Source organism: Lepidochelys kempii, chromosome 1 (assembly GCF_965140285.1).
Source record: "Lepidochelys kempii isolate rLepKem1 chromosome 1, rLepKem1.hap1, whole genome shotgun sequence".
Classification (NCBI taxonomy): Eukaryota; Metazoa; Chordata; order Testudines; family Cheloniidae; genus Lepidochelys; species Lepidochelys kempii.
This window is the reverse complement of record NC_136380.1, coordinates 351,279,169-351,302,957: the sequence shown is the minus strand read 5'-3', so window position 1 is coordinate 351,302,957 and position 23,789 is coordinate 351,279,169. Positions and strand designations below refer to the sequence as shown.

Here is a 23,789-nt window from a genome sequence, read left to right as displayed (position 1 = left end):
TGGGGCCGGTTTTATTCAATATCTTCATAAATGATCTGGAGGATGGTGTGGATTGCACTCTCAGCAAATTTGCGGATGATACTAAACTGGGAGGAGTGGTAGATACGCTGGAGGGGAGGGATAGGATACAGAAGGACCTAGACCAATTGGAAGATTGGGCCAAAAGGAATCTGATGAGGTTCAATAAGGATAAGTGCAGGGTCCTGCACTTAGGACGGAAGAACCCAATGCACAGCTACAGACGAGGGACCGAATGGCTAGGCAGCAGTTCTGCAGAAAAGGACCTAGGGGTGACAGTGGACGAGAAGCTGGATATGAGTCAGCAGTGTGCCCTTGTTGCCAAGAAGGCCAATGGCATTTTGGGATGTATAAGTAGGGGCATAGCGAGCAGATCGAGGGACGTGATCGTTCCCCTCTATTCGACATTGGTGAGGCCTCATCTGGAGTACTGTGTCCAGTTTTGGGCCCCACACTTCAAGAAGGATGTGGATAAATTGGAGAGAGTCCAGCGAAGGGCAACAAAAATGATTAGGGGACTGGAACACATGAGTTATGAGGAGAGGCTGAGGGAGCTGGGATTGTTTAGCCTGCAGAAGAGAAGAATGAGGGGGGATTTGATAGCTGCTTTCAACTACCTGAAAGGGGGTTCCAAAGAGGATGGCTCTAGACTGTTCTCAATGGTAGCAGATGACAGAACGAGGAGTAATGGTCTCAAGTTGCAGTGGGGGAGGTTTAGATTGGATATTAGGAAAAACTTTTTCACTAAGAGGGTGGTGAAACACTGGAATGCGTTACCTAGGGAGGTGGTAGAATCTCCTTCCTTAGAGGTTTTTAAGGTCAGGCTTGACAAAGCCCTGGCTGGGATGATTTAACTGGGAATTGGTCCTGCTTTGAGCAGGGGGTTGGACTAGATGACCTTCTGGGGTCCCTTCCAACCCTGATATTCTATGATTCTATGAACAGGATCTGGCGTCTGAAACGAAGCCCTGAGGTACCATGAGATCAATACAGACAGAGCTCACATGAGGACACCAGTATTTGAGATGAGCTTACTTGTGGAGCGGTGGGGGCGCGGAACACAGCCAGAGCGAGGCAAGGACTGTCTCTTAGGTACTCGTACAGTGGTTAACACATTGGGGCTCTCATCTAGGCTGGGGCTTCCATGGATGACCAAAGCAAACTAACAAGCCGAACACTAGGAAGACTGGTGGCAAAGCGGGGCAGGATTCCAGCAGCCCAGAGTGAGACATGCATGCTGCAGGGCTTTTTATTTTAATTTTTTTAGCTATTTTTATCATATGCAACATTACAGATCTGACCTGATCCGAACTGCAGCAAAATTCAGGTGATTTTCATCAAGGCTAAGGCATGTCTAGAAGGGATTTGCAGAACTGGCACAAATATTTACCAAGTTCCAGCATAAAAATCTACCCAGCCACCCCCACATCTTGATAAAAATTAAGATTTTATCAATTAAAGAAATCCAGGTGCCTTGGGCAAGTGTGCGAGCAGACAGTTGCAAGCCTTCTCACCCAGAATCTGGAGTTCTCCAAAGCCTTGCCACTTCTACCACATATACATGGGGAATGGGAAAGAAATAAAAAGGAACAGACTTTCATAACTCGCAGCTCTTTTGCCCCAGCAAGCACATCAATTTCTCAAAACGTGCTTAGTCAAAGGGATAACAAGATTATAGGAATCAAAATTAAAACAGACACCAAGAATTGTCTGGGCTTCCTTCAGCCGAGATAACAGCCCTCCAGGGAGCTTTACTACCAATGGTCTCAACCCCTTCTGGGACCTGGCTTTTTGGTTTTGCTGACAGAACCCTCCCCGAAGCAGGCTGCATGCTAAGATGAGAGTAATCAAGTCTCATGCTTCTTGGCATAAACATTGCTGTGGGGTCAGGAAGGGTTCTCACCCTCTCTATACAACATTGCACAACAGACCAGGCACATACATGTGTTTTCACCTTCCTCTGAAGCATCAGGAGAGGCCAGCATTGCAGGCAGGACCCCAAGCTGAGTGGGCTATAGGTCTGATTTAGCAGGGAGAATCCTGAGCTGCATTACATTGTTACCACACACACTATTTCTACAGAGCCCAAAAGTATGTGAGGAAGCTTAGAGAACAGCCAGATGAGCTGTACTTGACCTGAACTGACATGGGACATGCTGGCTGGAGTAGACACTGTAAGGAAGGGATGTGATGAGGGTTATAGCAATATGATCATGCAGTTGCTTAGCTTAGGTATATGCAGCCCTTGATCATTAGAAGTATGTATCATTTAATATGCATGCTGACCGACTCTTGCATTACTGGCAGGTTGGAGCAGTCAGATCAAACTCCTCCAACCTTAGCATTCAGTTTTTGCCATAAGTTACTATACAAGAGAATAGCCAGCAGCTTTTAAATTGCCCAGAAAGGAGGGACATGCAGGAGCTCCCCTGAACTCTGCGAGCTCCTTCCCAGGACAACTGCAGCCTAGTGTTCTGATATACAACATGCAGCTTTCACACGGCAGCATGAAGGCCTTTGCAGGGAGTGACAGAAATTAGAGAACAGAGTGTTTAGAAGCAGAACATGGAGGAAACAATTCGGTGGCTTAGAGGGACTGGAGGAGTACAGGGAGCAAAGCACCAGCTACACAGGGCAGCATGAGCAAGCGATGATTCCCCAAGTGTGCAGAGCTGCAGGAGTTGGGGCACAGAGGCCAGGACGGAAGGAGCAGAGCAAGGGGGATGCAAATGCAGAGAAGCAGAGTGGAATGAGTCCATGGAGAGTTCTGAGAGCCTGGCAAGGTGACGGAGGGTGGGAAGCAGAGGGCTAGGAAGCCAAGGAAGGGGTGGAGGACACAATCCAGCTTCCTGAAGCAAGAGAAATCTGATCCTAGCTCTCTGGATCCATGGAAGCTTAGTGGAGTAGTTAAAGAGACTGCCAGGGAATTGCAGTAGCAGAAATGCTGATGGACTGAATTTACAGAAATTGTATAGCAGCTCACTGCCCTGCACCCCCACCCACCAGACTCAGTGCTTTAGGAGCCTCTCTACCTCTCCTTCACCATGGCTCCATCCTGATGGCTTTATTCCCTACCCATCTCCATTCCCCCCCACCAACCCCTCTCGCTAGATCTCAGCTGCAGCAGCTGCTCGCTCCTCTGACCCCGCAGCTTCCAAGCCGGCCACAACACTGCAGAACAGCCACCTACCACTCCAGCCAACACACTCATTGTCCTCACCTGCCAGGCCTGCAGAGCTGAGCTGCTCTATACCCAAATCCCCCTAGACCCGCTCTACCAGGCCTCCACCCCCTGCAGGAGACCCCAGCCCTTCCCTTTATTGCAGACCCTTTCCAGGCACTGTGCTAACCACAGCAGCCTGTGACCTTATTGCTCTACATCTTCCCCACTCACCCTCTCTCCTTCCCTCCCCCAAGTGCTCCACCCTGGTTATGTCCATCACCACCAGGGTACCTGAGCACCACTCACCTTGACCTGTTAGCTCCTCAGAGCAGAGCCGGTCAGTCTAAAGCACAGTGCACTAAGTAACTGACCGACCAGGAGCTCCAAGACAGCGTAGCCGCTGGGGTACCTCTACACAGCAATTCATTCCTGGCGGCTGGCCCAGATCAGCTGGCTCAGGCTCACAAGGCTGTAAAATTATCATGTAGACATTTGGGCTCTGTCTGAAGCCCAAGTCCTGGGATCCCAAGAGGAGGAGGGTCCCAGACCCCAGTTCCAGCCCAAGCCTAAACGGCTACACAGCCATTTTTACCCTTGCATGGCAATCCTGGAGAGTGCAAGTTAGCTGACCTGGGCTACCAAGGCCGTGCCACAGGTCTTATTCCAGTGCAGACGTACCCGGGGGGTCCTTCCTGCTCAGAGCAGGAGCAGCACAGCTAGGACTCAGGAGGTCTGGGTTTACTGTCAGCTCTCCCACTGACTTGCAGCATGCCTGGGGGCAAGTCCATCCCCACCGTGCCTCTGCTCACACCCACACCCCCACCCCAGCTCATCTGTTCGGACTGGGACAAGGACTGTCTCCTGAAGAGTGTGCCACGCGCACAGCACAGCAGGGCTCTGGGCGCACCTGGCACTACAGTAATAAAATGCCAGTGCATGCCCCACACCAGACAGATTTCCATGGCAATTGAGCTAGAATCTGTCAATGGCTCTTGCAGTGGTTAACAAAGGGTACTGGGGAACTCCCATTGCAAAAAGCTAGACAATACGCACTCAAGCGGGTGCCCTCCCCCGCAGCTGGATGAATGAACCCATGGCAATAGCACGGTTACCACGGTCAGCCATGCAAGGCGGGGGAGTCAGTCAGAGGCCCACGCTTTGTCTCCTGCTCCGCGGCCAGTAGGGGCTGGGGTCACTGCACAGGTAGCAGTCCCTTCGGAAGGAGTCATGGGGCAGGCAGAAGAAACCTGGGAGTCCACCATTCAGCCACAGGCACAAGCACCATCACCGACTGGAGGAGACACCATCCATTCGGAGTGCCAGCTACTCTCTCTCGTAAAGGGTGGCAGGGAGGAGATTGGCAGGACAAAACAGTTACCTGCCTACAAGTGTTGTTCTTCAAGAAGTGATAGAGCCATGTATCCTGCTTGGGTGTGTGCGCCCAGCCGAAGAACGTTACCTAGCAGCCCATGGGGCAGCACTCCTGCCATGCGGTCCTAGCCCCTCCCCTGGTGGTGTAATGGCAGCGCTGTTCCCTCAGCATCAACCACCAGAAGCACAGACTCCAGTGCAGAGGGGACAGAGGCTGGGTCGTGGAATACATCCCGAAGAACACCAGTCACAGGTAGGTGGCATTTTGCTTTGAGTCAATACAACTGTGCATTTTACATTACTGCCTCCCAAACAGTACTCCCAGGAGGTGGGGCATGGAGTCTATTTAAACAAGGACTGCATTCCCAACATTTGCAGCTGCTCTGCACTCAGCAGGGATGGCACAGCAGTCTGTAAAAGTACGCACAGAGGACCAAGTGGCAGCCCTGCAAACGTCCACTGTAGGAATGTCACTTAGGAATTCTGTCAACACTGCCTGGGCTCTCGGGGCATGAGCTCCTACCCTTTGGGCTACTTGTGTGCGGTCACAATACAGGAAGTTATCCACCTGGAGACAGGCTGTGACGAGACTGCTTAACCCTTCCTTGGGTCTGCATATGAGAAACAAAGCTTTGGTCCTATCCAGATAGGAAGCTAAACTTCACCTGACATCCAGCATGTGAAGATGCTGTTCGTCTGGGGTAGAACGCAACAGAAAAGAACAATGGTAAATATATTGCTTGGTTCAAGTGAAATTGGGAAGCTACTTTAGATAAAAGTGTAGTGCGCGGCCACAGGGTTACTTTGTCTTTTAAAAACTGCATGTAAGGGGGTTCTGCCATCAAAGCCTGTAACAAAGCCACCCTCCTCGCAAACATTGTTGCCACAGGAAAGGCAGTTTTTTGACACAAAGGAGAAGATTGCCAGAGGCTCAAATGGAGGCCCCAGTAGAGCTGCTAAGACAATATTAATGCCCCACAAAGGAATCAGCTCTAACTGGTGGGTGGAGACAAGTGACTCCTTTCAAGAACCTCATTGCCATGGGGTTTGAAAACACTGAAATCGCAGATGCATGGGCACCGATTCTGTGGGTGCTCCGGGGCTGGAGCACCCATGGAGAAAAGTTAGTGGGTGCTCTGCACCCATCGGCAGCCAAGCTTCCCTCCCCGCTGCCCAACCTTCTCCCGCACTGAGCATGTCACGTCCCCACTCCTCCGCTTATCTCCCAGAGCTTCCCACCTGACCGCCACCAAACAGTTGTTTGGCAGCTTTAGCATGCTCCGGGAGTGGGGGAGCAGCGGGAATGTGTCACGCTCAGGGGAAGAGGCAGGGATTTGGGGATGGAGTTGGAATATTGGCAGGGAGGGGGCGGAGTTGGGACAGGGACTTTGGGGAAGGGGTTGGAATGGGGGCAGGGAAGGGGTGGGGCTGAGCATCCACATGAAAGAGGGGAAGTCAGTGCCTATGGCAGTTAACTAATCACAAGACCAGAAGGCTAGGTGTAAGTGTTGTTCCCACGATATTGGAGACAAGGTGGGTGAAGTAACTTTTACTGGACCAACTTCTGTTGGAGAAAAACTTTCAAGCCACACAGAGCTCTTCCTTGGGTCTGGGAAAGATACTCCAATCACTGTCTGAACCCATCATTCCTGATCCTCAGAGCTGAGATGTGGCAGACCGTAGAGATATGTGACTTGGCAAGTTCCAAAAAATGTTGGGTCAGATTTGGCCAAGGTCTGGAGGGTCTCCTTTGCAGATGGGCAGCTTTGTTGCTTTTTAAAACCGTTTTCATTCTGCAAAGGAAACGTGTGCATCCCTTGACGAACTGTTAGCGAAATCTAGAGCAAACTCGCATACTGAATGAGGCAGGGCTCCATGGGTGCACAATCAGTGGGGAGCCCTGTCCCTTTGTAGTAGTAACGGTCATGCACTATGGTGTCACAGCAAGTGAGGCACGGCTATTTAATGCACCTGTCTTAACTGTGCTATTAACATGTGCTTTAGGAGATTAATGGTTGTATTAGGTTTATTTGCATCTACAATAGATCAATGTTAGAACAGATTAAGATTGGCTTTAACAGATGTGCAGTGAAGCGAAGTAACATCCCTTGTGCAGTAGCTCGAGTTCTTCAAGATGCAAGTCCCTATGGGTGCTCCACGTCAGCTGCTCAGCACGACTGCTGCCATAGCCATGGAGCAAACAGCTGATGTGGGGGACCCATCGGGACACGACTGGAAAAAGGCAGAGCTCCATCAGAGCCCTGAGCACCTCAAATGAGCTGCTGGTCTCTAGCCTATTATCTTCCACCATTTCCCTTTTAAAACCCCAGGAATAAAAACTCCATTAACAGAAGGCTGCTGTTGCACATGCCAACACTTAAAGCCAGGAAATGCAAAAAGGCAGCATGCACAACCCAGATCAATCCTCAGGGTACCCCAAAATCTCAGGACTGTATGTTCAGTATAACAGCAAGAGAAAACAGGGCTGGCAGATTTAGCCCCTCTACATTTGCTGAGGAGCAAGTCTAGAAGCTCTCATCTCCTGAATGGCAATTAAAGGCAGCTGCCCTGAACATCCCAGCACAGACAAGTTACCTTCACACTTCAAAGTGAGAAGCAGCCTGCTTACATGATTAAAGCTATGGCAGGGCATGTGCACAAGGGGCAGAGGCAAGCTTCGCCTCAGCAACCTCAACTTTGCATTTCCCAACATGGGCACTTCAGTGCATAGCCTTGGTAGCAAATACATTCCACACCAAAAACTAAGTGCTGATAACACAGTCAGCTCTGTACAGGACAGACCCCCAGTGCATTCAGGCTGCGAATTGAGTATATGCACAGGGGTACTCAGAAGAAATAGCCTCTTTAATCCTTTAGAGATTATTTCCGCTACTTTTCCTTCCCACACACCCCACTGTTTATCTGACAAATTAAAACCTATTATTTAGGGCCAGAACTCTTGACGCTTCTCAAATGAACCGAAAAAATAATCAGGACTCTCACTTTCGTACCATCATCTGAACACGATGGCAGCAGGATCTGAAATTATCCAAAGCCAATTTGCCATGGTCTGAAGAACTGCCTGTAACACAATACTACAGTGTCAGCTAAGCAAGGTTTTCTCCCCCCACCCCAAAACCCTTACATGACATCATTACGGTCAGTGGAACAAGGGGCTCAACTGGCTGCCAAGCACAGAGATGGCGTAAGCAATCAAGCCAACAGCTTTTGCAGCATTGATCATGTCAGGTTTCGTTAGTGTGCTACACAGACATTGCGATGAACATTCAAATGTGAAAGGTTCATGCCAGGCGGAGGAGCGTATGGTGTGGTCTGGCAGTTATAGCACAGGGAAGCCACCTGGTTCTGTCCCCAGCTCAGTTCCCCCATCTGAGAGACAGCAAGTACTTAGCTACCTCTCCGGGGCACTGGGAGGATTGATGAGTGTTTATAAAGCACCTTCCGTAGGAGGGTCGCAAGGCGCGACGCATCTGACGAACATCCATTTAAGCTCCTGCACTTTAAAGCACTCAGACATTTGTCCTGATTTTCCTTGTCACTTACAATTCTCAGAGAGGAAAGAGGGACCAAAAATTGACACTGCAAAAATGGTGCCACTCAGGGGCTTCCCAGAGTTTGCTTCTGAAACGCTGACTGCACACTTCTGCTGAAGTGGCATGTGAGCAGAAGAGAAGGCTGGTGTTACCAGGCAATGACACAGGAAGGCAACGGGGGCACATCGAGTTTAGGGGCCCGAGCTTCATGCTAAGCCAGGAGCAGCTGAAGTGCAGCTGGCCAGATGCTGCCTGTGGAGTTCTACCATTTGCACAGCGCCTTTACCAGAGATATGGACCGGGGAGACCCATGATTTGTGCGGCAGCCACGCCTACAGACCCCAGATAAGAGTAGGGCACCACGTGGGGCACTGAGGTACAGTGAGACAGGCCCTGCCCCAGTGAGCTCAGTCTCAATCAAGACAGTGGGGGGAATGCCAGAGGGGAAGCGACTTAGCCAAGGTCACCGGCAAAGCAGGGAATGCAGTGCCCTAGCCAGCAATTTACAGTCTAACAGACAAGACTGGGGGTGGGGAGGAAATATCCCCATGTTACAGAGGGGCATGGAGGTCCAGGGAGCATTACCTGCCTGTGGTCACCCTGTAGGTCAGCAGCAGAGCTGGGAAAAACTCCCATCTCCTGAGTTCCAACCCAGTGCTTTAAGACCACTCCGAGCCCTGACTACAGATGCCATCACTCAACCAGCCACCAGCATCTGGCTATGCAAGTTAAGCAGAGCCCTCAGTTGGGGTGCTCCTGGATGAGGCCAGACTCCGGGGCCTTCCCAGCCCTCTGGACTGTTCTCGTGGCATCAGAGCTGAGCTGTTGGCCATGCACACATTAAACCTTCTATAAGAACACCAGGCGAGTTCTCGGAATTGGTGCAGTGAGGGAGGGGAAGCCAGCCACACGCCCAGGGGACCATATGGTAAGAAACAGCAGTGATCAGCAGAAATGACATGGGAAAGGCAGCAGAGCCAGCACACTGCTACAGGAAGCCAAGTTTCAGATGTGAAGCTAATGTGCTTTCCCCCTAACCCAAAGAGACAGGGAGAGCTCTCCCTCATCCTCCCTCCCCAGGGCTTCCAGCTAAGCAAGGATGGGGCCAGCCCCTCCCGAGGGGAGCTCCCTAGGCAAACCAGTGCTGGCACCCAGGAGCCTCTCGGAAGGCTGAAGGGCACAGGGGTGAGGCCCTAGCCAGAGTCACCCAGCTCTAGTCCTGCCTGTGGCAGCTCACCCCGAGCCTCAACAGCTCTGACACACCAGGGAGGACCCCAGTAGAATTACACAGGTCTGACACTCTTCTCCACTCGCCCCAGCCTGCCCCCAACCTCCCTCCACCTCCCGAGATTCATTTGCTACAGACACCAGGAAACGTTCAGCAGAACTGGGGGGGGGAGGGGGGGAGAAGGAAGAAGGCCAAACCCAAGGCAGACATCTCTGTGCAGAGACCCATTCCCAACTCAGTGGTGTCAGTCCAGCCCCAGCTAAAGCTGCCCCAGACCAGGAGGCGGATCTGAGAAAGGAGGGGTGGGGACACTTGCCTTGGTTCATTTAATTCATTTCCAACTTAAAGGGCTCCCAGATCAGACAGTGATGGGCATCTTCCAAATGCAAGGAGCCGGCATCACCCCCTGGTAAGAAGGCACCTGCACTGGCCTACCCTAGGAGGACACTTCAACCATCTCAAGAAGGTCAAAGGGTCCAGTCACCTGCCAGGCAAGAGACCTTCAGTTAAAGGATTGGTGCCACATTCGCACATCGTGCCCAAAGTCAGTCGCAGCCAGGGGCAGAGGGGGACCTTTGCTGCTGAATTTTGCCTCTTGGCTCATTTTCTAGCACTGGGACCTATGGCCGTGCTCCAGTAGACTAGGAGGTGCGTGGGCCAAAGGGACAGATTAGATTCACCAACAAGGTGCCCTGTTTCCCAGCCTGGCAGGAGTTAATGCACTGAATACCCCTGTGCTCACCCTGGAGGGCACAGCAACTGCATCACTAGACTGTACCACTGGCACACTGAAGACAGACTCCTGCCAGTATACCCAAGAACAGGAGCCAAACGTGATGCATTTGTATTGCTGCATTCCAATGCCCCTTGTTGCAAGACTTCTACTGCCCCGTGCCGTGACCTGGGGCATCTACTCCACAAGCCCTGTGGGAAAGGGTCTGCAGGGCCAGGCGTTCCTCCCAGGCTCGGCAGCTGAAAGCCAGAGGACGGGAGCATGCACACGGCACTGTACTGGGGCGGATGCAAAGCACAGCTCTACCTGAATGAAGCAGTATCTCCTCAAAGGCTTATGCGCAGTGAGCTTGGGGAAGGGGTCAGGCCAGTTCCTTCTGAACAGGTGGTCCTCATCCCAGGAGCCACCAGAAGTTAACTGCGCCACTTGTCAGCAGCTATAGCAGGAGCACCAAGAATTACGTGGATCAAGCGAAGGTGCAGAAATTTAACAGCAAGGGCTGTTAACCATTGTGCAGTTTCAGAATTCGCTCCAGGATCAATCTGAACTTCTGTGCTGGGAGCAGGAATCACTGCGTAAGGGTCTCTGGCCAGTGCAACACGTGAGGTCAGGCAACAGTCCATTTGGCGTTCAAGTCTCAGTCCAAGCTTCTCTGCTCCCCACCAGGTAAAGGTTGAACCATGGGAGAGTTTTGTGATTAGACCGCGATAAGAGGACCTCAGTCTCCAAGGCTGAGAATCCAGCATGACATTTACTAACAAAGGTCTTGTACCCAGCTCTGTGAACTCACTCCAGCATTGCTCTGTCAGGTGGCCCCCACACGCTTGGAATCCGTTTCCCTTCCTGCACTAACCAGTAGTTTCTCAGCTAGCTGTCTCTAGTTATCAATGGGTCTCTGTCAAGCTGGGAAGACGTATCTAGTGAGGTCCCGCTGGGGTCAGTCCTGGCTCCGGTAATAAATATTTTCATTAATGACTTGGATAATGGAGTGGAGGGTGTGCTTATAAAACGTGCAGACAACACCAAGCAGGGAGGGGTTGCAAGCACTTTGGAGGAGAGGATTAGAACTCAAAAGGCGCTTGACCAATTAGAGAATGGGTCTGAAGTCAACAGGAGGAAATTCAAAGACAAAGAACTATACTGCGGAAGGAAAAAATCAAATGCATGACTAGAAACTGGGGACTAACTGGCTAGGCGGTAGCACTGCTGAAAAGTAGCTGGGGGTTTTAGTGGATCACAAACTGAACATGAGTCACTCTTGTGCAGTTGTGAAAGAGGTGAATACTCTGGGATGTACTAGAAGGAGCAATGTATGTAAAATATGGGAGGTAGCTGTCCCACTCTGCTCAGCACTGGCGAGGCCTCAGCTGGGATATTGTGTCCAGTTCTGAGCACCACAATTTTGGGAAAGAGGCGGACAAATTGGAGAGAGTCCATAGGAGAGCAGCAAAAGTGATGAAAGGTTTAGCAAATCTGACCTATGAGGAAAGGTTAAACAAACCTTTGGGCACGGTTAGTGTTGAGAAAAGTCGACTGAGTGGGGACCTGAGAACAGTCTTCAAATATGTGAAGGGCTGATATAAAGAGGATGAGATCAACGGCTCGCCATGGCCACTGAAGGCAGGACAAGCGGTAATGGGCTTCATCTGCAGCAAGGGAGAATTAGGTTTGATATCAGGAAAAATGTTCTTACTCTAAAGGTAGCTTAGCTCTGGAAGAGGCTTCCAAGAGAGGTTGCGGAATCCCCATCATTTGAAGTTTAAGATCAGGTTGACAAACCTGTCAGGAATGGTCTAGACTTCCTTGTGCAGGGGGCTAGACTAGGGGATCACTCAAGGTCCCTTCCAGACCTACATTTCTATGGTTTTTAGGACCTCATTGCCATGTCTAGGTGCCAGATACAAGGTTTAAAGTCTCCACATTATCCTGGGAGGACTTTGTGCTCTAAACATCCTTCAGCAAGGATGCAATTCCAGAGCTGCTGTCTTTGGGTGGCTACATACCAACAGGATGGGAGAAGAGACTCAGCCACCAGAACATCTCTTGTGCTAATTAGGGTAGACCTGTGAAGTCAGACGAGTCTTGCACTGTGCTTTAGAGGTAGCAAGATATGAGATGACCCGTTGTAGTCTTAAGAAGCCAGTGGCTATGGGCATTAGCCTAACTTCCAAAGCCATTGAGTCCTCCTCCAGCCCTTCATGCTAAGCTGCTGCCCTAGGATCTTCCTTATGCCGCAGATCTGCCCAAGGTACAGGTGTCTAACAGATGCATGGGGTAGGTATAATGCCTACGTATGGAGCATTCGCTGGTGAGCGGCACCACCTGATTGTTCCTGGCACTTTGTTTCCTTTCCTCCAGCTGTGGGCTGTTGGAGAGCAGAAGAGTGTTCTAATCGGTGACAGCCCAACCACTCCTGCATACAGCAGACTCCTCACCACCCAGTGCAGCCTCTCCTACAGATGCAGAGGAGAATGCCAAGCAGGAGAGCATCCTGCAGCTGATTGACATTTGAGGCTGATAATGAGGCTGTAATTCCATTTCCGTGACAGTTTACAGAGGCTGGAATCCTAGGGGCAGACTGCAAGGGGGAGAGGCAAGGAGGTTCTACCCAGAGGGGGCCGAGAGCCACTGCTGGGAGCATTCCCAAAGAGTGGGGGAGGAATGGAGAGCAGGGGGTTATGTTTACTTTCCAAGAAATCAGACTGCCCATTTCTCAGGCATTTCCATCCAAATTAAACCTCCCCAGCTGCATGCATTTATACACAGCATATTTTCCCAGAGCCTAACTATACACCAACAGCACCATCTAGTGGCTTTCCCACCATTTCCCAATCTCCAAGCAGCAGGCTGATGTGGTTACATAGTATGAAATATTTACAAACTGCATTCAGCAGGTTACAGCCCTATAGCACACACAGGAACTCGCAGACAATGCTTCGCTAGCTCTAGAGACGCCAGCAGAGTAGGGCACAAAGGAAGAAGGAGACAGGGCTTGGTTTTAACCTTAGACAACACAAGGTTTGGGAGGATGAGGGGGGAAGGACACTTGCCTATTTAGGGGCAGGGGCCATCGCTCACTATGTCTGTACAGCTCCTAGCACAATGGGGCTTTGATCTCAGCTAGGGCTGTCAGCAGTGACTGTAACAGACACAGGATGAACAAGGAATACCGGCCAGGTTCTGTCAGATCAGAGCCTTGGCTAACCTCACTACAGGCAAGCTGACTCAGAGGAAGGTGCAAAAAATCCTGCAGCAGAGGCAGTCCTGGAATAATCTGCCCCCAAGGGAAACCTCCTGCCTGACCAGTCAATGGTTGGTTTATGCCCTGACTCAAAAGGGTTTAATCTCCCTTCTAAACTCAGGGTTCCTCCATCTCTGACTTCTGTAACATTGGAGTTCCGTTATCCACATGTCAAGGCAGCTCTGGAAAGGAAGGAGAGGGGGTGGCTGCAGGAGGGTTCACACCACAACGCAACTGAAGAGAACGAACTTTACCAAAATAAGCCTTACCATGAGCCCAGGCAGCCCTCTGCTGGCCACAGCGCTGTAGGAGAAGCTGAAATGTCCCTGCACTACTCACCATTGGCCACATGGTGGAGCAAAATCCTCTATTTCAAGTCTGGAGGATTAAACTTTTCCACATGCATCTTTCGCACGCTCACCCACTAGTTCAGGCCATTCTCGATCAGATCCTCATGCACCTCAACCCCTTCCCTCTCTCCTCAGTACCACCCCGCTCCAGCCAGTCCTGGAACTTTCCCATCAAAGGAGGTTTGAGCACAGAGGAGAAGCAACACAGGGAGGGGAAGACAGAGTAGGGTGCATGCAGGGAGCAGGATGGAGGGCAGGTAACTGTAGGGAGGAGCTCCATGGGACAAATGCTCCCACATGCAAAGGGTCGAACAAGCACAGCATGTTGGCTGCAGATTCAGCTCTTCCTTTGCATCTGAGGGGCAACCTGTGGCAGGCACTGCTGCGGCTCAGGGCAGGCTTGAAAAGAAGCCCAACTCTGTTACCATCTCACCATGATCAGCTGTGCTAGCAGCCCCAGCTGCAAGTTACAAGGATGTAGCATTTGCCACCCCAGATCAGACCGACGATCCATCAGGTCCCATCTCCTGCTTCTGGCCTGACCACTGCACCATGAAACCAGCAGCAACACATGCTCTGTGGCTACCTGTCTTCCATGCTCCACTCAAGTCGTGAGAGCCTGAACAAGACATCTCCTCGCCTGCAAGGCACTCACCTTGGCAACGAACTGCTTGTCCTTCTGGTCCAGATTAGCCGTGGGTGCCACATAGTCTCTCCAGATTCTCAGCTTGCGCTCCTTGGCGTACCTAGCAACAGAAAGATGCATGTGACCATCCAGAGCTAGGGTTGGGGCATGCATCTTGCCCTACTGAAGCTGGCATAGTTCCACTGCAGGAGACAGAGCCAAGCCGCTTGCAGATGGTGACCCGCATCTAACCAAGGCCAGCATGGCATCCATGCACCGGCAACTGCTCTGAGCACCATGTCAGTCCTGATTCCGGGCACGAGGTCTCCCCAGCAGCCGAATGGGCCTTTGTAACCAAACTACAGTGAGGAAGTGGATCAGGACAGCAAGAAAAGTAAAGGCAACCCAGGGAGCAGCTGAGTCAGTGCTCCTGGGAATCAGGCCACTTGCCTCTAAAGCCATGTGTAGGCCTCTGAGTATCAGGCCCCCACTGCGAAAGCCATGGCCCAAACTAGTAGTGTATCCTGCCCATCTGCAGCTCCCAGCCCAGCCAGGCGAGTGCTGTGTTAGTCAGCAATGTCCAACTGAGCAGAGCAGGTGACGCCAGGCCTGAGCTGGCTGGAATCTATATGCCAAGGGACCAGCCAAGCTCCTGCCTCCCCATGGTCACCTTCCCCACTGCCCATGGCAGAGATTGCCTTCTTCCAAAGCTGCATGCAAGAGGCAGACTATGGCAGTGAGCGGTGCTCCAGGGGCATGGGCTGAAGGGGAAGGATGCCCCCAGATTTCAGCCAAAATAGGAGACAGCGGCAGGGGAGCACCACAGCTGCCAGCCACCCAGAGGAGGCAACAGGCAGGGTCCCATCTGCTCTGCTTGGACACTAGCTGTGAGAAGGAGATACACACCCAGCCTCCCTCTTCAAAGAGCAGCTCTGGGATTCCCCACCAGACACCAAGGGGGAATGGAGAGAGGCCAGCCAGAGAGTTGGGAGATCACCCTCCTCTGAGCCTTTCCCAGCTGGCTGCAGCAGTCTCTCACCTGCACTGGAGCACAGCTAACCCCCCCCTCCCCGTATGCAGAGCACACCACACAGCTGTCACCAGGTGCTGAGGGGGAGGCAGACAATTGTCTTTCCCACAGCCAAGCAGCTGGGCCCAACTCCCTGATGCTGCCCCATTCAGGCAGCTGGGGGCAGCCAATGGAAGACAAGGATGTGATTTTCTTTAGCTCATGAAGCCCTCCCAGTGGAGGGCACTCTGGGTAAGTTCTTGGTTGGGGAGCCCTGTGCCCCGGAACCATCGCCACCCAGCATCAGCAGCCACCAGTTACCTTTCGGCCGCTCGCAGCTTCTCAGCCCCGCGGGTATACACTGCGATGGACCAGTCCACGCAGCGCGCGAAGCCTTCCTTCAGCAGCAGCTCCGTGATGTTGCCATTCTGGAATTAGGAGGGGGAGACAACAGAGTCAGTCTACACTCCTGGAGCTAGGAGGCTGACGTCACTCCCCGCCAGGGCCGAGACAGACACCCGCCTCAGGGCCCACTAGTATGTGGGAGGAGTCTCAAGCCATTGAGACCTTTTTGCCAAAGGAAGCAGCACTGTGCTCGGCACAGCCCTGGCTGAGACCCGACAGCACTAGCTCTATGCCAGGCTCACTGGACAGCTGCAGCCAGCCCATGGAAGGCAGGGACCCATTCTGCACCCCAGGCTAGCAGGAGCCACACTAGTGACTGTCCCCCCTACACAAGTAGGGATCTAGCCAACAGGAAAGCACTAAAACTGGCCCTCAACAGTGGGGGTTGTTAGGGGAGGCAGTGGCCCTCTGACCATCACCTGGGCTGCAGTCCTGCTGGGCCCCTTGGATACTGCGTGCCTGAACAGCCAGACACCCCTTACTGCCATCAGTGACTGCCCAGTGTCTCCACCCTGGCCTGCCGTACCACCGGCCATGGTATCCCACTGCACCCATGAACTCCTACCCAGCAATAAAGCCACCTGCCCCGTAGAGCTCCCCCCCGGTGTAGAGTGCAGCAGGCTCTACAGTTTAATAAGCAACCCGGGTCACCATGAGCACTCCTCCCCAGCTAGCTGTGCTCTCTGCACTGGCTCCCCATGGACTACGGAGTGTGCTCTGACACCCACCCTGAAACTCTAACATTCCTCCATTTCAGTGGCCATGCCGCGCAGCTTTGAACCCCAAGCTCCAGAGATAAAGACTGTGAACCCACAGTACCACTGGGACCATTGGTCGGATATGCCCAGCTTCGGCACATGAGCAAAAGGCCGGAAAAAAAAACAAAAAACAACCCACTTCTGCTCTCCCCGATGGTGGTAACCAATCGCACTGGGATCTGCCCGGAGACCCCCTGCCCCACTTGCCGGATGGAGGATGGTGCCCAGGATGTTCTGATTGTGGCAGCTCTCCAGGACGATCTGCACATCTCTCTGCAGCAGCCGTGACTCGGTGAAGAATTTTGCTTCTGCTGCAAATGACTCCGGTGTCTCTGTGCCATCTGCCTCCCTCTTGAACGTCGGGCACTGCGACACGGAGGCAAGGGCAGGTTAGGAGGAGGCGCGCGCTGGTAAGACCTCTAGGGCGGGGCAGACTGCTTGGCAAAAGTAATTGAAGAGCAGGGATGGATGGACCACCATCGCTCCTGCTCCTACTCCCACCGCGGATTGCGCAGAACAGAGCACGCCTCCACCGCATTTACGATCACCAGCATCAGAGCGAGGGCACCTTGGCGCACGGACCATGAACCGGAACCATTAGTTCCCCGCGCTGGGATCCTGGAGTCCACTCCATGGGAACAGCCTCAGACCCGTGCACTTGTTCAATAAGTAGGGTACCCAGATATAGCACTGAGAAAAGTTGGGATGGGGGATCAGAGGTCCTGTGGAAAACAGAGCCCCTAATATCGGGACAGTCCTGATAACATTGGGACATCTGGGCACCCTCTCAGTAAGTGCTGTTAACCATGGGGGAAATGGTTGTGTAATTACATTACTCCTAGTATTCTTGGTATATCCTAGTATACCAAGATACAGGCCGAGGCTCACACTAGTAATTTTGGGTGCCCAACTGGAGACCTTAAAAAGGCCAGATTCTCAACACGTGATCAGAAATCAGGGCTCTCTGTCTGCCTGGAAGCACATCCACCCTTCGAGGGCTGAAATACGGATGAAGGGTGCAAAGGAAGGCAGCATGCAGGGGATGGGCACACTGCAGCTCCATTTCTTGCTCTACTTCATATCTTTTTATTGTTTAAATTAACCAAAAACTGAACTCAGGCCGGGGGGGGGGCACACGGGGCGGGTGGAGACAAGAGAAAGAGAGGCATTTGGAAATGAAGTGGGGGAGAAGCAGTGATGGCTGAGTAAGGGAGGGGAAGGAGCAAGGAGAAGGGGGAAGTCCAATAGGCAGATGGAAGTGAGGTGGGCGGCTACGGGACAGGATGCTGGGCTCTAACAGCCAATGGCAATGAGCAAGTCAGAGGGGAAACCAGGCAGAGTGCAAGCGAGAAGGCTGCTGCTTCCCATGGAGGGGGAGCAGAGGGCAGTGACCCAAGGGCACATCCAGAGCCGCCGACCAGGAAGGCTGCTGCCCCCTGCACCCTTGGCTGCAGCTGCTGTTGGCTGTTTTGGGGGAGGAGCCCAGAGGGCCATATGAGGTTCCAAATTCTGCTTCCCCTGTACAGCTTCAGAGGGATACAAGGTCACTTCCTGTCCCGAAGACTTGAGGAGTGCTGCTGGACACTTAAAGAGCTGCCATATTGCATCCCAGAGGTGAGTGAAGCAACCCCAGCACATGTATGATACCACACGAAGCAACTATAACTCATTGGCTAGGTTGGGCAAGCAAAATACCACCCATGAGAGAGCAGAACGCCAGCACAGAGGTCCAGGTCAGTCGGGTTCCACTCTATTGTGGCAGAGCGCTCCCTAGCATGGGGAGAAAGAGAGGTCACACTTACCTGTAAGTGGGTCCCTATGTGTATTCCACACATGGGATATGCATGCGCACTGCACACCTGAGTCCAGAATTTTTTTTGCAGGGTCCACTGGCCCACACATGCCACAGCTCTCCTCATGCTCCCAAGCCAGGGTACGAAAGACAGCACGGGCCAATGCCTCTGCAGTTCCTTCTCTTACTGAATCCAGATAAGCTGAGGCAGAGGTGAGGGAGGGCAGGCAGTGGAATACAGATAAGGGCCACACCTCAAAGAGCCTCCAGTACAGGCAAGTAACCTCCACTGCTTCATATGCTAGTCCCTATCTGTATTCCACACATGGGAGAACAAGCAGCAGTGCTCAGACAGGTGGGTGCGAGGACATGGAAGTGATAGCTGACCATAGTACTACTGTCCCCACAGCCATATCCAAAGCACAGTGTCTCGTGAAAGCATCTAAGGAGCTTGGAGTCACTGCCATACAAATCTCTAGTAGACATACATCTCAGAGATGTAGCAGGTGTTGCTTGCACTCTAGTGGAATAAGCCCTCACCCCCTCCACAGGAGGGATGTGGGCTAGGTAATAAAGGATAATACAACCACAGATCCATTTTGAAAGTCTCTGACACCTTGAGATCTCTGCCCTGGAAACAGTTTAGGTGTCTTTGTAGATGAAAGGCCAATACCCTTTGGACATCCAGAGAATGAAGCAAAAAGAAAAGGAGTACTTGGGGCACCTTAGAGACTAACCAATTTAATTGAGCATAAGCTTTCGTGAGCTACAGCTCACTTCATCGGATGCAGAGAATGAAGCTCACTCTCCATCTGAGGCAAATGGTTTAGGAAAAAATATCAGTAAGTGGATGGTTTGACTCAGGTGAAACTCAAACTATGTTAAGAATGAACCTTGAGTGGAAGCACAGCTAGACCTTTCCTTTATGGAAGGAATATATGGTGGGTTCACTTTGAGCACCCCCAGTTGGCTGGCTCTTCTGCCTGATGTTATGGCAATGAGAAAGACCACTTTCATAGACATATGGGCCACAGAACATGTTGGCTTCAGGTTCAAAGGGAGCTCTGGAGACAAAAGAAACTGAGGTCCCACGGAAACACAAACTTCACCAGTGGTGGAAGGATCTACGAAGTCCCTTCAGAAATCAATGGATAACCAGATGATCACCACTCACTTGGTCACAAGTAGGAGGATGAAAAGCACTGATTGCTGCTTTAAGTGGCTATTCCAGGACAGCTGATCTGAACAGATTCCGGAGCTAGCTGGCATTGCTGAGCCCAAGATGAGAACAACTCCTACTGAACAACTGTCCAGGTGCAGCGTCACGCCTCCATACCTGGGAGGAGACAGGGGCTGCTTGAAGCGGGGTGAGGCCAGGCAGGACTGGGGGGGAAGAGAGGGGGGCAAACCCTGGCCCAGGTCCTGGCCCCATGGCAGCAGCAAGGAGCCACAGCACTGACTGCCCCACTTCCCATGCAGGTTTGGGCCTGTCAGCACTCCACGGTGAGAGAGGGCCATTGGTGCCAAACCTGAGTGGTGCTGCGACTCCCTGTGCACCAGGTCACAATGCCACTCACGCAATTTTGGCCCCACGTCCCCTCCATCATGACAGAGGGCGGTTGGAGTCGAACCCGAGTGGGCAGTGGGACAGCCAGCACTGCTGCTCCTTGCCATTGCGACAAAACGTGCGGACAGCTGCATACGCCACGGCCTGCAGCTCACACTGGGACCTGTGGGGCTCCAGACCACACAGGCACCTGAATGTCTACCCACGCCTCCATGGTTCTGTAACATGCTCCTCACCATGATGTTCAAATGGACTAATGGCATGTAGGTGGAGAACACTGGGGCCCCAAGACTAAGCAATCCATGCACATCATGGCTAATAGCAATGGTAACAGCAGCGAATCCCTTTTGCCTGTCTAGCACTCAGTTCAGTAAAGCAGGCCCTGGCAGCACGCACAGATAAATGAGAATGGGCGGGTTTCTCTGGGAAAGGCATTTGCATGGCCTCAACTTTGCAGAACTGAGGACAGTCGCAGAGGAGGGAAAGACCTGGAACGCTCTGGCTTTTGGGAAGTACAGGACAGTTCCTGAATGGAGTACTGGCACCACCATCTTAGGATCTTCCATGACCACGAGGGCCAGGATCTTCGGATTTGTGTGTGATCTGAAAAAGGCTACCCGCCCCTCGATCAGCGACTGCTAAGCACCAGGCTGGGAGACTGAGTTCAGTGCTGGGTCTGAAGGGACTGTCTTTGCCCACTGAATTAGCACCACACTGGGAGTTTTATCCAAAAACCTGACACGGCAGATCCGGCTTAACCTGTGACAAGGCAAGATCCATTGCCCTAAGGCTGCACTGGCTGCAGAATGCTTTCAAACCAGATTTCCCCATGGACTTGTCCCCCCTAAGCTACTAAAGGACATGGACTTTAAGCCTTTGACTCTTAAGTACCTAAGACCTCCTTTAACTCCCACCTTCTGCAGGAGACATGGAGATGAGCAGCCACTGTCTCCTTGTAAAGTCTGAAGGAGGGGTGTGGACACAGGTGCCTGACAGTTACCAAAGAGGCAGTCCCGAGACAGGGAACTAAATGGACACTGTCCCAGGGAATAAGACCAACTTAAAAGCCGTGAAGGTCCGGTTCAGGAGGTTTAATGGGGGCTACTGGTGAAAGCCCAGACTCTCCTCATTGAAAGCAGCAATGCACATTAGAGTAGGCACACCCAAATGGGCACTGCAGCTCAGCACAGGGGCTCAGCACAGAGCAGTGGAGGATACCGGCGGGCCTGCGACAAGCCTGAAGGCCCAGCTGCAGCACAGGTCTGGTTGCAAACCTGGAGAGACCGTTCAAAAAGAAAAAGGAAACAAGAGCCAAGCCTCACCTTGATCCCAGACAGCATGACGGTGACCAGGTAGTAATCTGGGAGGAGCAGGGCTCTGACCACACTGCCATCCCGGACATGTTCTATGATGGCTACAGAACACGAACAAGTGAGGGTCAGCTCTCAGGAAGGAGACAACAGCACCATCCTCACACTCCTCCCCCCACAGCATTCAATCAAACCCAGCCATGAGAAGAAACCCACACACAAGCAGCACACACTGCAATCCCCCGCCCTGGCCATGAAAGGGCAATTCACGTGGGATATGCACCCAGCAGCCTATGCAGGGGAGAACTGCAAACCGGCTATGCCCCAAGGCCAGTCAGAGCTCAAAGAACAGTGCAAATGTAAGCGCCAGCAGGAGGTGAACATCCCAGAGCTATGCGCTCGCTGGCAACCCAACATGCTGCTTCACCTGCAGCGCATGCTTACCATTGACTGGCTTCTGGTGCATGGAGTCCACAAAGTGGCGTGGGTTTTCAATCGTGTATTTGAGATCCCGGACTGTGTGAGAGCCTGTTCCTTCACTCCACATTCCCTTTTTCGCAACCTTCGCCTGATCTTCCAGCTCAGCCAGCCTGTTCTGCTCAGGACTAGGAGAAAACACAGTTCTACTGTAAGAGCATTCAAGGGTCATGGCAGAGGTGTGGGGGCTGAGCGCAGCAGGCGGTTGGATGCTGGGGCATTGCTATCTTGCATGTTTTACCAAGAAAGTTTGCTCCAGGGAGCGCATATTTGACTTGACATTTCACTTCTGAATGCTCTAACAATCCAACCTCCACTCGGGGCGAACAGATCCAGGGGAAAGCCAGACCTCGCCTGGCTAATCGCAGCGTGCACCACACACTAGAGACTAGAGGAATCTTTTCTAGCATCTCACAGCTGAGGAAGTTAGTGCTTTACAAGTAGAGCACTGAGGCCATCTCGATAAGAGGATTAGCTGAATGAAAACCCAAGGATGGCAAGGCAGATGGGAGCCCTGTTTTCATATCATGCAATCTATCCCCCAGTACAGTGGGAAAGACCCAACACTTTGCTACAGCTTCCACCAGCGGAGCTGTACCCAGGCAGAATGGTGGGTTCAAACTGTCTGCGCAGACACAACCTACACCACACAGCATCTGAGTCAGAAATAAATTCCTCCCTTTGTGGGACACAGCCAAAGATTAAGTGACTGGCCTAAGGTCCCTCAGCAAGTGAATGGCTAAGCCAGCAATCCAGTCCAGGAGCCCAGACTCCCTGCGTTAATGATTGGACTGCCACAGACTGGGGAACACTTGGACTGCAGAGGGAGTTGGTTTCACCAGCCTGGCTCCAGTAATTGCAGGCTTGTCTTCTGAAGCTTAGAAGAAGTGAACACCACAGTCAACTTCCAAGTAGGCTAGGAAGAGCCAGCATCCATCTCTGGATGCTAGAGCTAACCAGAGTACCAAGCCATTGCTGTACACGCCGATACAGCATGATACAGACCTTGCTGCAATGGAAGCAAGCGTCTGAAGTGCATACTGGAAGCGCTCCCATAAGGCACAAGCCAGGAAGAGCAGTGACAGATCTCAGGTTCACTCACCCCCTTGAACAGTTACCATAATTAACAGGAGCCAATGGATATCAGCACTGCAAATTGCACCACATTGTACTTCCACATCTCACTTCTCTCGCAAAATGGAGACAATCCGAAAGTGCATGGAAGCCTCTCAGCAGAGAATTCATGAGCAGCTTCAGCTCTATTTAACACGAATGGAGGCAAAAGGAACCTTACCATGTCTGAACACAGGGATATCTGGCCTGTTAGCCACAGCTGTTCTGGATTCATTAGCCAATTTATTAACGCAATCATCTCCTAACAAGAGCAGCTGTCAGCCCAGAGCACTGCCACTCCACTAACATGCTTGACGCACTTCCAGCAAGACACTCAAAGAAACTCTCATACACCAGTGCAGCACCACATGGCTCTTCCTTCTGCCTGGGCACGGGACGCCAGCAGGACTGGACTGCTGGCACTGTGCAAGCTGAAAGCCAGCCTCAGGAGTGGGAGGCCTGTTTTCCACAGGTTGGCAGTAAAGCCATGTACTGCTCCCACCTCGAAGAGGGCCAAAGGGTCCCTTTCCTGCACAGGAAACCAGCCTATTTCATAACCTGAAATAGGCTATCAGATCCAGACACCCACTGCAAGCACTTCCACACACACTTAACTTTCATCACGAGTGCTCCTCCTGAAGGAATTGTTCATGTGCGTGAAAGTGAGTTACTTCCTTGTGTTTGCAGGATCAGGGCCTTCCCTGTCAGTATGTTCTTTGCCTCTACCAGTATTGTGTAATTAAATGAGGGACCCAGCCATAGTGGCATTTAAAAAAAAACCTTCATTTTGTTTAGTATAAATTTTAAGGTTGCAATAGCATAAACTTTCAAAATAGTTTTCCAAGCCCTCCCCCAACATTAAAAAACAAAAAGTCAGTGATTTAAATTCCTTGAACCTGGTAAAGCTAAAAGCTCTTTTTTCACTAAGAGGGTGGTGAAACACTGGAATGCGTTACCTAGGGAGGTGGTAGAATCTCCTTCCTTAGAGGTTTTTAAGGTCAGGCTTGACAAAGCCCTGGCTGGGATGATTTAACTGGGAATTGGTCCTGCTTTGAGCACGGGGTTGGACTAGATG

The 23,789-nt window shown here is 52.0% G+C and overlaps 1 protein-coding gene across 1 annotated transcript in view; it reads right to left on the bottom strand.

Annotated features, from left to right (window-relative positions):
• Positions 1–23,789, bottom strand: part of SND1 (staphylococcal nuclease and tudor domain containing 1) — a 500,999-nt gene that overhangs the window by 432,989 nt on the left and 44,221 nt on the right. The window contains exons 5-9 of the mRNA XM_073329019.2: positions 21,569–21,729; positions 21,137–21,228; positions 16,663–16,821; positions 15,614–15,720; positions 14,314–14,404 (exon numbers count right to left, since the gene is read on the bottom strand). Of these exons, the coding sequence (XP_073185120.1) occupies positions 14,314–14,404; positions 15,614–15,720; positions 16,663–16,821; positions 21,137–21,228; positions 21,569–21,729 (610 nt within the window). The remainder of the gene's footprint in view (positions 1–14,313; positions 14,405–15,613; positions 15,721–16,662; positions 16,822–21,136; positions 21,229–21,568; positions 21,730–23,789) is intronic.